Source organism: Camelus dromedarius, chromosome 9, assembly GCF_036321535.1.
Source record: "Camelus dromedarius isolate mCamDro1 chromosome 9, mCamDro1.pat, whole genome shotgun sequence".
Taxonomy (NCBI): domain Eukaryota; kingdom Metazoa; phylum Chordata; class Mammalia; order Artiodactyla; family Camelidae; genus Camelus; species Camelus dromedarius.
Genome location: NC_087444.1, coordinates 17,000,810 through 17,015,239, shown reverse-complemented (window position 1 = coordinate 17,015,239; position 14,430 = coordinate 17,000,810). Strand labels below are relative to the sequence as shown.

At 34.2% G+C, this 14,430-nt stretch overlaps 1 protein-coding gene across 1 annotated transcript in view; it reads right to left on the bottom strand.

The window, feature by feature from the left end:
• Positions 1 to 14,430, bottom strand: part of CAPZA1 (capping actin protein of muscle Z-line subunit alpha 1) — a 39,148-nt gene that overhangs the window by 7,401 nt on the left and 17,317 nt on the right. The window contains exons 2-5 of the mRNA XM_010995295.3: positions 10,921 to 10,984; positions 9,000 to 9,051; positions 5,628 to 5,691; positions 2,796 to 3,002 (exon numbers count right to left, since the gene is read on the bottom strand). Of these exons, the coding sequence (XP_010993597.1) occupies positions 2,796 to 3,002; positions 5,628 to 5,691; positions 9,000 to 9,051; positions 10,921 to 10,984 (387 nt within the window). The remainder of the gene's footprint in view (positions 1 to 2,795; positions 3,003 to 5,627; positions 5,692 to 8,999; positions 9,052 to 10,920; positions 10,985 to 14,430) is intronic.

Sequence of the window (14,430 nt, the reverse complement as noted above, 5' to 3'; positions counted from 1 at the left end):
AGAGAGAGGTGTCTTTTAGGCTGGACCTTATAAGACAAATGAGATTCTGATAAGCAGAGACTGAGAATAAAGATGAGTGAGCAGTTTAGGTAAGAAACTAGGAGCTGGTTTCTTTGCCACTGACTGAATGGCAATTAATTCTTTCAGGCCAGAGGGTGTGTGTGAAGTGGACCTGTGGGAGACAACATTGGATTGTAGACGTAGGTCATGTAGTAGAAGATGTAAGGTAAGAAGACTGAATTTTGTTCTACAGGCAATGGACTGACACCAAAACGGCATGACCAGAACTATTATTTTGGGAGAATTATCAATACTAGTGTACAAGGTAAAATGGAAGAAAAGTTGAAAGTTAGTTAGGAGGCCACATAATTAATCTAGGCAATAAATTAGGGTAGTACCAACGGCTATCAGGATGCAGAAGCACCATCAAAAGCCTGGCAATATATTCCAAGTGAAGGGCAAGAGCAAGGAAGGAGCTAAAGTACTTGCATGCCTGGATGACCAGAAAGACGGTGGTGTCATTAACAAATTGGGAAGTTCAGATGGAGATGTCCTGCTAGAAGTGAGAAACACCAACTGTTCCTTAGTGTAGAAGAGGTGAACAGAAATGTAATCACTAAAGAGAAGCGCCCCCCAAAAGCTTTAGAGTCCACAAAATGCTTTTCAGTGTATTTTCCTTTGGCTCTAATAAATATGGTGAAACATATTGTTATTATCTACAGATGACATTAAACTATGAGTTTTAGAAAAAGAAATACAGCAATGGAGAATGCCTACATTTATGAAAAAAGTAGGGAAGAAAATAAGTAGAGACACAGTAAGAATAACTAGAGGGTGCTGACATAGCAGTCTAAGAAAAGATAATTTCTAGAAGTAGCTTGTTCTGTGAAGTGCCATACAAAAGTCAAAGGCCAAGAAAAGGACACTGGGTCAGGCACTTCAAGAACCATTAGTAACCTCAGAGAGCAGTTTCTGAGAATAGGGACTGAAGCCAAAATTCATAAGGTTAAGATGTGGACAGGTTGGGGGAGGATATAGCTCAGGGGTGGAGTGTATGCCTAGCATGAACAAGGTCCTAGGTTCAAGTCCCAGTACCTCTCTTTAAATAAATACATAAACAAACAAACAAAAAACCCAGTAAATAAAAGCCTAATTACCTCCCCACAAAAACAAAATTACTTAATTAAAAATCTTCAAAAAAAAAAAAAAAAAAAGAGGTAGATAGGTAACAAGGAAGGCACTAGTAGGAGTCAAATGCTCCCTGGTTTGGTTGTGTAAAAGAGAGAGAGACGAGGAAAGGGAGAAAGTGAGGAGAGGGAGGAAGGACAAGGTGGAAAGAGAAGTAACTTACAGGAATTACTATTATGATCGAAGAACTCCCCACCACTCCTGCAAGGACAGGAGAAATAAAAATATTTCTAGAAAAGAGAACTATATCAGAAGGGAAAACAAAGTCACAATTAAGTATCTTGAAGTAGATAGGATTATATGAAATCAAGAATATGGACCCTTCTTTCTCAGACTGAAGTACAAAGGAAGAAGGGGAAGATTTGAGTCTCAATCCTATTAAAATGTGGAGAAGTAGATGCCTGTCTAGGGACAAAGGGAAAGAAAGTTTTGGAACATAGTACAGTTGACCCTTGAAAAACATAGGTTTGAACTACATGGGTCCACTTACATGCAGATTTTTCTCAACAGTAAATACTACAGCACTACATGATCTGTCATTGGTTGAATTCATAGATGCAAACCATGGAGACAAAGAAACTATGGATATGGAGGGCCTACTATAAATTCTACTCAAATTTTCAACTACACGAAGGGTTGGAGCCCCTTACCCCTGCATGGTTCAAGGGTCAACCGCATATAGAAAATATCACAGGGATTACTGAAGTGAAATTAAGAATTACTAAGCAGGACAACTGAGGATAAGACACTTTGGTACAGCAGACACTGTTAGAACAATTCCATGACTTTCTGTAGCTCATTTATCAGCTAAGAGAAGAGAGAAAAGGACACAGCAGGGTTATTCAGTGTGGAAGCTCTCCAAATTAATAAGTAGTGACAAATTTTGAATAGGTAACAAATTATAAGCTGAAAGTATATTTAGGAACGAATAGTCAATTTCTAAAAGAGTGTGTGTATCATGTCTCCCTTTGCAGTACTGAGTTCAAGATGAAATTCTGTACTTACCCACCATCATGGGTTTTCACCATTATTTAAAAATGAAAAAACAAGAACAAAAATCAAAAATATAATAATAATTTACACAGAGCTTACCTTGTGTCAGGTACTTTCTAAGCACTTCATACGCATCAATATTATAAGCAACATTTTTCTTAGTAACATATTACATAATTTTACAAAGGAGAAATCATGACAGAATCAAACTAATCATATTTTTCCCACCAAGAGGTATTAAAAGAAAGTCAAATTACCCCTGATTTTTAAAAAACTGTTTAAATATTTCTGATTATCCAATGAAATAATCTAAACTATGCAGAGGTAGCTTTGTAAAAAGCTTTTTTTGATGGATGTAAGGCAATTTCTCATAAATAAATAAGACAAATGTGAAATAGGATACACTGAGATTTAAAAATTTTATGCACTGGGATTTTCAGAAAGAATTTTCCATATAAAATTTTCCATTTATACTCCTCTCAAAAATAATTTAGGGAATAAAATACAGACAAGACAGTAACTAAAAAGTGATGTTTGTGATTGGCCTAAGTCTCCAAAGGGTAAGGTAAATTTAAGAAATAACACTCTAATAATAAAGCAGGCAGATACTTAACAGTACAGAAGCCGTTGGAATAATGATCTTTCACATAGGCCCTTAAAGCACTGTCACAGGATTCTCTCCAAGACTTCAGACTTCCATCTATTTCTTCTGGCTGGGGGTCACTTGCTTCTTTCCGTAAGTGATCAAATTTAAAGGAAATTTTGTTTCTTGGATCTAAAAATCTGCTATTACCCAGGTCACCGTGTTCTGTAATTAAGACCTTCCAAAGAATAATTACAAATATAAGTAACTGTAAAAAAAGACAGTTCTTGTCACATTTTACAAAACAAAAACTAAAGATAATTAACTTTACATTTAATCAGATTTTTCTTTCATAATTGATTTTTCAATCAATTCAATTTCTTATAAAAATATTATGTTTATGGGTTCATAAATTCATTTCAACTCTAAACTGCAGTATTTCCCTCATCCTAACGATACCCTTCATTTCTTGGTTTCTGTTTACTATACTACCTATGTGTATACTATATACACAGCTGTAATAACATATGTACAGTTCTGTATTCTCTTTTCACATATTTTATGAACCTTTTCCAAAGTCATAATATTTAGCATTTAAAATAGGTAATACAGTCATATTCAAAAATGAAAAAAATACATATAAAGTGAAATCTTTTTCTCTTTTATCTCCCATCCACCAGATTCTAGTAAATTTCCCCTTCCTCACAAAAGTAACTGATTTTATTAATTTAGAGCAAGACTTGGCAAGCCGTGCATGCAATGCCACCTGTTTCTGTAACTGAAGTTTTGTTGAATTCAGCCCCACTTGTTTGTTTGTAACGTCTAGCGCTGTCTATGGCTGTTTTCCTGCTGCAACAGCACAGTTGAGTAGTTGGGACTGACTCTACGTCCCACAAAGCTGAAAATAATTTACTATTTGACCCTTTACAGAAAAAATTTGCTGATTTCTAATTTACAGAATTCTTTCAGTGTTTTGTTTTTTTTAAACCAAATACAAGCAAACATTCTAAATTCTCCACCCCTTCTTTTATACAAAAACTACCACATGATACTGTACTTTTTCTTTAAAAAAATTTTAATATACCTAGATCTTTCCATACTGGTACTTGAAGAACTTCCTTGTTTTTTATTACAACTATATGATTCCACTGTATAGATGTACATAAATTTATTCAACCAGTCTCCTATTAATGGATAGTTGGGTTGCTTCCAAACTTTTCCTATTATGAACAATACTGCAACAAATGTCCTTGAATGTCCACTGTGTGCAAATTATGCACATGTGCTAAGCATACTTGTGGGATAAATTCCCTGAAGCGGGACAATTGGGTCAAAGGGTAAATGTATTCATAATTTTGATAGAGATTGACAAACTGCCCTCTATCATAGGATGTTGTACCAAGTTACAAGCCCATCATCAAAGCAGAAATTCTAACTGGCATTTCTTTTCACCTTAAAAAAAAAAAGTCATTTATATTTCCTCTTCTGTGAACTGGATGTTCCTATCTTTTGCCCACTTTTCTACTGAGTCTCTGGTCTTTTTCTAGTTGAACTCTAGAGATCTTTTACATGTGTTTTGAGTATAGTTGATTTTCTGTTATATGCAGTGACGGCATCTACTTTAATAACTCAAATATCTTTCCTTATTTTCCTTATGTGTCTAAGTAATATTCTGTTGTTGTTATGGCTAAGAATGTGCTCTCCTTTTGACTACATTTTTAAGCTGGCTACCACTGGTATACAGGAATGTTCTTATATAACGTATCTGGACACAGCCCTTGTTATTTCAATAATTCTTCTGTATTAGTAAAGAATACAATATCAGCTGTAAGCAGTATTTTTCATTTGTTTTTCTAGTATGTTTTATCTTTTATACTTGTAATTAATCTATTGTCATTGAGAAAATTAAGATCAGCACAAATATAAACCAAAACAAACAAAAACAACAAGCAAAAACAAATTCCTGTAATCCCAACATAGAGAATTAACATTTTGGTGAATATTTACCCACATTTCCATGTCTATGCTTATCTGTATACTACTTTATTTCTGAGTCTTAAGATGCATACGTTCCTCCCAACCCCTCAATTTAACATCTCATAAAATGAGATACATCTTACACTTGACATCATCTTAGGACTGTGTCATAGTTTGTCAGTGTTATTTCTTAGTGGCTCATAAAATAATGATGCATCTTTCACAGGATTTAAGATGTATTGATTCTAACACAGTATAACTTTTCTTTAAATATCTATTTAAAAAAATAAACTAGCATAATTCTACATGTTTATGTTTTAGCTTAATATAGCATGAAAATCTTCCCACTTCAATATTTCTATCAGTTTTCAATAGCCACACAGGATTCTGGCCTACAGATATTTAATTTAATGTTAGACATTTAGATTGTTCCCAGTTTTTCACTATTATAAACCTTGTTTCAGGTAATCTTTTTACACATTTATATGCTTATTTCCTTAGGATAAATTCTGCGTGGACTTGTAGGTTCAAACAAGATTCAAGACTTTTAAAAGGCGTTTGGTATTTGGTGTGATACTGCCTTTGAAGTACATATTAATGGATTTGCAAATCCCTGTCATATAATAACTGCAGTAATAATGGGAATATGTAATTTGCTTTGTTCCTGTATCTGTACAGGAATTCCTGTTTTCCCATCTTAAATATGTCTCCTGTTATTCTTACCAAGGAGAATTAGAGACAGCTAGAAAAGTTGTATATAACTCAACTTCCTTTATTTCACTACAAAAGCTAAGAAAACTGAGACATGAATTTATTCAGCACCATCTGTTCTACAGAGTTTCTACTACCTTCCAGGCAAAGTCTATCTAATAGGAACAACCATTACCTGATCTTCATACCCTTCTATCTTCACAGGTGTGAACTGATCCATGTTATACTGGGCAAATGCACTGTTTTTCAAAAAGTAAAAAGGGAGAAGAAGGAGAGAAAAGAATTATATATAAATAAATACAATAGGTAGTTCATGTAACAGTGAAAGAGAATGTGAAAACACTCCCTGGAGCTTTTTCCCTTTCTCTCCAGATAACTGATGTTATCATAATGTCTTCAGCTTTCTGAAGGAAGTCCTCCATAGAGATCTCAGAAGTGCCCCAAGCTCTGAAATTACCTTTCCCTCTCCACTCCTAAGCTCCAATAGTTGTCACTTGGACAATTCCTAAGTTTTAAGCAATCTTATTGTGAATTACCAAAAGTTTTACTCATTTAGACAGGCATTTTCAGTAATTTAAAAGAATCTTCAGTTGATGCACTGTTTTAGAAATAGCCTCTTCTTTATTCTGGGCTCTCTGAGGCAAAGCAGAAGAGAGACCGTAATAAAATATACTGAAAGGCATTTGACATGAGAAGAGGGTGAGGTGAGAGTTGAGCATGAGTCAAATCTCAGAGGAGAGCCTAAGGTAGAGTAGAGGCTATTAACAAAAGGGATATGAATAAATAACCAAAGTACATGTCTAATATTATTGCTTGTTTATTTGTCCAGTGTTAGATTTATTAAACTGTATTTTCTATGGCTCTCTAGTATATTTTACACAGTAAGCTAAAATGCAAAATAAGGCAAAAGAAAGACTGAAATAAGCTGCAGTAAAAGAAAGCACAATTCTAGTATCAGTCTTTTCCCAGAACCTATTTGCCAAGGGAAAGAGTTAAACATGTCTCCAGCCCATTTTAATTGATTAAAATATATGTTAGGCCACTGGTTTTAAGTAGAGCATTAAGCTCTTTCTAGACTCTTCAAGAGAAACCAGAGTAACAAATATTTAAACTTCTTCAAATATTTAAGGCTAATCTTCAATTTTCTCATTTTAAGTTATTGCTGTGCTTAAAATTTTAAATAAGTCATTTCCTTAATCACCACATCACCATGTAGCAAAATGAGTCCTAAGCACACTGTCTCTTCAGAAAGGAATATAAATTAAACATTCACAGAAAGTGGATTAAACAATACAAAAAAAGAAAAAAGAAAAAGAAAAAAACTTAAGGAATATAGAGTAAGTATTCCACTATAGGATATGTCCTAAGACTATAGATTACAAACACTAACACCAAAATGTGTTACCACCTTATCCCATCTCAAGCAAATGGTATTTCCAGTCTACCAGTTGCATAGGCCAAAAATTTGTAATTATCCTTGATTCTTCTTTCACACCTCACATCCAATCAATCAGTAAATCTTGTAGATTCTACCTTGAGCACATATTCAGAATCTGACTCCTTCTCACTATCCCACAATGACCGCTCTAGTCCAAACCACCACCATTTATCTCTGAACTACTCTAGTAGTCTTCTAAATAATCCTCTTACATCAATCTTTGTTCCCCTGCACAGAAGCCAGTGATAATTCTAAAACATAAGTCTCTCTGCTCAAAACTCTCTAATAACTTTCTATCTCTCTCAGAATAAAATCTACTCTTTAACATGGTCCACCACACCCTAAGTAGTCCAGAAGTGTTAGGAATTATCAGACAATGGTTCTAGTGATCAGAAGCACAGGTGAAAATCTAGGTTAAGAGGGTAAATCTTCTTTCAGGAGTCATTCAGGATTCCTTCATTTCATATAGAAGGTAATAATGATGACGGTGATTACTAAAACATTTACTGAACACTTACTATGAAGACTATGGCCAAGGAATTGAAGTACCTCATTACAGAAATAAAACTGAACTCTTCATCACTACAGAAAACCAAATATTTGGACATAAGACAATTCTTCTTTAGCAAGAAGGTGCTCCAGAATCTAGAGAGTCTGTAAGAACCAGAATATTTATAAATACAAAGCTTTGTTGTCAGCGCAATGGAAGCATCTGAATACATACTAAATTCTAATGTCACTCCTAATTGGAAATGGGACAATAAGCTTAGCATGCAGTCACCCTTAGGTCCTATCATTCCACTCCTACCCTCGATTTCAGTAATATGGAGTGCAGAGTAAATTTATTTTGGGTGGCTCTCAAGAATGAAACTAAGACCAACATGGCAGGCAAATCAAAGAACTTGCCTTGTGAAATAGTAAATTCCTTATTATTAGAAGCATTCTGACTGGATAACCATCTGTTAATAGAATGTAGATGAGATTCTTTCAATGAAAGGGCAGAGGGTAGACAGGGGTGCAAATAGCAAATCATGAGCATCTTTTTCTATATCAGATTCTATCCATCTAAGAGAAACCAGTACTAGAAAATATCTTTAGGATGTGCCTAAATCAATGTAATATAAAAGGTCAATGTATATAATTGGGGCATCACTCATGATGACAATTATAGTGACACTGTGCCAATTTTACATTTGCAGGATTTGGTTCTAAACTAGCACTATAGCTAGGGCAGAAGAAGACTGTTTCCCAGGCAGCAATTCTTAAAACATGTTCTACAGTTAAAATCTAAACCAATTAAACATCAAACCAAATGCCTTTATGATAATTATTTGTTGCTCTGCATCAAAGTCTTTGTTCCACCTCCCCACCCCACTCTTGCATGTCATTATCCAATTCTGGTTTCCTCTACAAGGGAACTCTGGGCCAGCTGGATAGATAGTAACTGAAAAAAGCACTCTGTACTGAAGTAAAGCAGAGTAGCAATAAAGCCAGAGAATGGGGGTGGAGTGGTCACAGGAGCTGGAAAGCTACACAGCATTTAGATTTGAGGAAGACAAAAAACCCAACCTACCAACTAACCAACAAAACACCCATTTAATGCTTTTGAGGACAAGGACAAAATGAAAATGATACTCTAGAAAGACTAATTAGCCTGACAGTGATAAGGAATCAGTGAGTAGAATAACCATGCTATTAGTCTATGGTTAACTCTATTAAGGTACTTTATGAATATCAGCCATTCTTTGGCAATGTGAGAAATGTGATCATTTCTCAATAGCAGCCTACTCTTTCGTAACTAGCAGTTATAGAAAAAAATTCAGCCTGAACTAAAAGAACTATAGAGGAAAAACTAACAGTTAACATTAAACTCTGATTTAATAGGGAAAATCTGGGCAAAAATAATAAGTAAGACCATATATTATAAGTTTTAAGGAAGTAAACAACATTTGGCGGTAAAATGGTTTCTCCAAGGGGGGAAAAAAGTTGTTAAAACCGACTGCTTTATTTTGAAGTATTTTAAACTTAGTTTTCAGGGTACTAGTTTACCATCAACATGGTTTACTCAATATTAGAATATGATGTAAGTGGATTTAGAAAGCTACTTACTGTGCTGCCCCTTCCCTGAGAAGATTGTCATTATTAAGTAGTAGCCGAACATCTGTGGAGGAAAACAATGATAAAGATGTTAAAATTAAAATGTTCAGTAGAAGGCAAACTTGAAATTTTAGCAGATTTCTAGGTTAGATTTTTAGAAAATCAGGCTTTGCAAGATTAGTCTTTGGATATAATATATACACAGAGATACTAAAAGTGTACACAAAGACATGCTCATGTTCATAGATTTGCATAGGTTTGTGGTACAATAATCCAACAAATTCTCAAGGAATTCCAAAACAAATGAAAAATATGTTTTATAGAACATTACAGTTAGGATTATTAATTTTGTATCTAAAAAATCCTTTAAAATTAGATTAAGAATTGTACCATTTTCTATACCATCAGACCGAGAAAGCTGGGCACAACTCAGTCAGGGGCAGTCAAATTGCTGACTGTATTTTCCTTTGGAGAATCTAATGTGAGGGCCTATACAATCTTTTTAAAAGGCTGTGAGTCAAGAGTCTAGTCACTTTTCTTTAGGAAGAGGAGGGTCCTTATTACTAAGAAATGACCAAGCATTAACTCTAAGAGAGAAGGCTAATTACAAGCTAAAGGCAATGGATTCTTAGTTTCTGAAAGGCCTGGCAGAGGCCAATGTGTAGCGTGCCAATAAAAACCAGCCCTCATGCCACAAGTAGCTTGCCAACTCTTAATCTAATGCTTTGGTATCAATTATTCTCATAATATTCCTGTACAGTACATTCAATTGTCAGATATAAAACAAGGTACTTCTAACTACAAAGGGTATTAATTTTTAAGTCAAGAATTTATCCGAGCTAATCAGCTGGACAAAGTTCAAGTCGAAGGAGAATTTCTAAAAGCTCAGTTGTTGAAAATTTATATTTGGTCAATATGAAAGAAAGATGAGGGAAAGAATAGCTGCATGTTTGTCTTGCTGTTAGTGCTCAAAAACTGATGCATAATTGTGTCTATAAAGAATGTCCAGATTTACTTCTGTTGTATTATTTTACCCCTTGTAAATAATATTTATATATCTTCCCAGTAACTTTCCCTTTGCATCATTAATTTTAACCAATGGGGATTACTGATGTGGGACTCTGGGCCAGAGGCACACAGTTCCTCTAAGCAGGTAATCTTCTAACATAAAACCAGAATTTCAAAATAAATATTCACTAAACTGAACCAAGATGCACAAAGACTATGATTTTACTTAAGTGGAACTTTAAAATGAATTCATTTATAACTTAAATAGGGATTATGATAAGTGATATTATCATGAAGTTCAAGATGCCTCATCTACATTTTTTATTCTGTAAGTTTTGTTAAGACAGTGAATAGTATGGAAGGTTGTAAGTATATTGGAATAGTGGTTCCAAACTGGCTGTGATTCAGAATCACCTGGGAGAACTTTATAAAACAGATTACCCATCTCATGCCAGATAAAACAAATGAGAATCTTAAAGAGGATGGTAACATTGGAATCTGTATATTTAACAGGCTTCCCAGATACAGTTAGTTCAGTCCCAGTCGCTCTACAAAGTGCCTATGCTATGGCACTTACTGACTAAAAGCACTGAGGGGATTTAAGCTATGATTTATAATGACAGATATAAACTATGAAAACAATTTAATATCATTTCTACATTTATCGATATTAAACTACTTTAAGTCTTTTCTCACATAAGCTAGGCATCCTAATTTATGGGTTAAGAGAATGCTTTTCACTCAGACCTGGGTTTAAAACCTAGCTCTGACACTTTCTGGGTGATATCAGATAAGTTATTTAACTTCTCTGAATCTTGATTTCCTTAACTACAATGTAAGGATTAAAAGAGACAGGAAGCACTCAATAAGTGCTTGTATGTAATTAAAGAGGGTTTAAAATAACTAAATACTAATCTTTACTCACCATTGAACACTTCATTAAATTCCCCTGGGGGTGCATGAGTGATGAATTTAGCAGCTATGCGTACCTAAAGAGAAATAAAATTTACAGTAAGAAATTATGAAGAGTAACATACATGAGGGGAAGAAATTAAGATTACAAAAATTTTTATCACATCTCTTAATTTCCTGTTTAAATCTTTACTGTTTAGGAGCCTTCAGATTTTCTTTTCGTAAAACATTGCAAAGTGTTTATTATTGATATAGGTTTGTTCTGATGTGGGGATATGTGCTGCTTTGATTAATTTTGAATTTTTCTTTTTAAAAAGCTGAACAATCAGTTTTTGGTCAAAATATATCACAGTCAAAAAAAAAAGGAAAGCTATGATCCTATTTCATTTATGAACACTTAAGCAAAACTAAAGAAAGTATTAGGAACTTGGTAGTATACCAATTTATGCTTATGGTGTTTATCCCAATGCAAGGATGACTCAATACTAATAAGTCAATGTAACTTATAAATTAAAGGAACAAAACCTTGTGATCATCTTACTTCATGCTGGAAAAAAGACAAAATTCAGCACTCATTCAAATATCATAGAACAGCAACAAAATTACTAGCTTCTGAAGGAACAAACTTCCTTAACTTTATAAAGGGTTATTCACCAAAATTTTACAGCATACCTAATAATGATGAAACCTAAGCAGTGTCACTGATTTTAAAAGCAAGACAAAGATGATTATCGTCACCTAAACTATTCAACACTATACTAAGGGTCCTAAAGAATGCTGTGGAAAATATTTCTTCTGTTATTCATTGTAATTCCCTCTCCTGCCCACTACTGCCATTTTGTTTTTTGGTCTCCTGTTAGAGATGGGCACATAAATGTTAGAGTCTAACTTGCGTATCTATTTTTTCTCCTATATTTTATCTTTTTTGGTCATTTTATACTTTGTATGGGGAGAATTCTTCAGCTCCATTTTTTCAACTCACTAACATGGCCTTTGGCTGTGCCCATTTTGCTATTCAGAGAATTATTTTAACTCTTCTGTTTTTAACTTTCAAGACTTTCGTTTTGTGTATGTGCGTGTGTGTGCATCTCTTGAGTCTCCTTGAGTGTATTAACTATATTTATTTTAAAGTCTTCTTTTATCAACTGCTTCCTAAGAATTTAGATCTGTTTGCTCAGTTTGGTGCTTCTCTTTCATGGTAACTAGTTTTCTACAAATGTATGTTGCTCCTCTTTGAATCTAATTTAGTTTGCCTGTTCTGTTTATCTGTAGTTTGCTTCTAGTCATTGTAGGGGAGGGAAAGAGTAGACTTGCTGCTGAGAACATGTGAGCAGATAACCTTCTGAGTGAGCCTCCTAGAGGCCACAGGCTACCTGGGGCACTGCCTTGCCTCTCTGCTCCTAATGTTCATTCTCAATGCTATATTCTGAAGACAAATGCTATTTGTCTGCAGCTTAGCCCAAATGGGAATGAAAAAAGGAGACAAGTGGTCCACTAAGCTTAGAGAACAACTCCCCAACTAATCTACTCCAGGACTGTTCTGAGTTCTTTCCTTCTTGCTCCTTAAATAGATCTCCTCAGAATGGCTCCTATGTCCATAAGAGTTTTTCTTCCGTGTTTCCTCTGATCTTATTTTTTCCCCCATGTTTTTCAACCATTCTCCTTTCTACCAGGAAATGCTAAAAAAAAAAAAAAATTGGTCCACCAATGACACTCATACTATTTAAACTGTTACTAATTTATTTCTCTTCCCACTCCATTTTTTCCTATTTTTTTGTTTTAAAAGTTTTGACATAAAAGGTAAGGTAAACCATGTGCTCAGTCTGCCATACAAATTAATCTTTTCAAGTAAAATATGAAATACAAAGAATATACAAACCTAGATGAAAGAAAAAACAATTCAGTGTATCATTTGGTGATATATGTATACACATACACACACATATATAAAATTATGTTAGCAATGATAATAGGACTGACCTCAAATGGATTCTCAAGTATAATTCTTACATACTATGAGAGGAAGAATGTTGGAAATTCTCTAATACTTGATTGTGTATAAAGAAGATTCAACTCACTGATGATGAGCAACTCAGGAACATGGTGTATCTAACAATAAACTGAGCTCTACTTTTCAGATAGGCATCCTCTGTTGACTTCTTAATTTCTTTCAAACAATTTAAAGTTCTTGTTGACCCAATCAAATTAAAGTTACCATCAGAGTCTTACCACTGTCAAGGAAAAAAAGCAACCAAAAAAGACTTTTAAGAGTCTTTGGAAAATAAAGCTGGGACTCAAAAGAGAATTAGAAAAAGAAATACTTTACGACTTTAGCATCCCCAGGTTTATATGGAAGATCTTAGGTGACTTTGCTCTTATCCTACAAAGAGTAAAAGAAAAGCTGCTCCAGAGCCAAACATCTTTTCAGTCAAAAAAGGCCTACTGATTTACGGAGCAAGGTAGAATGGAAACCCTGGATTCTAATTACTGGCTCTATAGATCCAGTAACTAAGTTTATGATCTTGGAAACATTACTAAACTTTTTTGGTCCTAAGTTTCCTCATAATAATCCAACTCCTAAAAAAAGGTTAGGAGATCTGCAAAATTTCTTGAGCTACAAAACTCTATATAACTTATTAAGACTCAAAAGACAAAACTTATATGTAGACTATGTGGAAGCAAGGATGTGGAATCCATACCACAAACACTCTAGGATATTCTCATGCACATAAAATTTGAGAACCCTGCCGTGACAGGGTAATTATAGATAATACATTATTTTTCTGGGATAAAAACTGGTAGAGATTAAGTGGAAATACTCAATAAAGCTCTTATATTACTAAGCAACAACAACAGAAAGAGGGGTTTCAATTAGGAAGTAAGAAATGCTGCTCAAGTCGTGAGAGTTATACTATGTAGGACTAATAGTTCCAATACAGATTTCCAACTGTGTGTATCTGCTTTAGCATGTACACAATCATGTTTCTGTGCTCGTCAATTGTTGCTATCAGTCACTTATTTCAGAAAATAGCAAACCTATTTTGTATAGCAAACCTCTGTTTTTAGTGTATTTGTGGTAAGTCTGCTGAGCAGCTATGATCTATTTCACTTTGTCAAGGCACATTTCCTATAATCCTTATGTAATTGTGAAACTCCCCTCAGTCAGGAAAATTGAAATGTAATGCGGTTCAAAAATATATTTATATACTACTCAAAAGCATCTTCCCTAAAATGAATAAAGCCATTGTCATATTTTACATACTTATTAATGTTTGAATGCATAATAATAGTTACCAAACAGAAAATTCAAGTTACTAATACTTCTGAAGTTATCCCCAAATTATCAAAAGTTACAAAATGACAGAATTGCTGTAACTGAAATAACAGACATTTGGATAATGGACAAACTGACACTGCATGTAAAAAAGAAACAGTACATCCATTCAGCAAACGTTTACTGAGCAGCTAAGAAAAGAAATGTCAGTAAGTAAAGATTAAATACCGAATAAGACACTTGTCACTG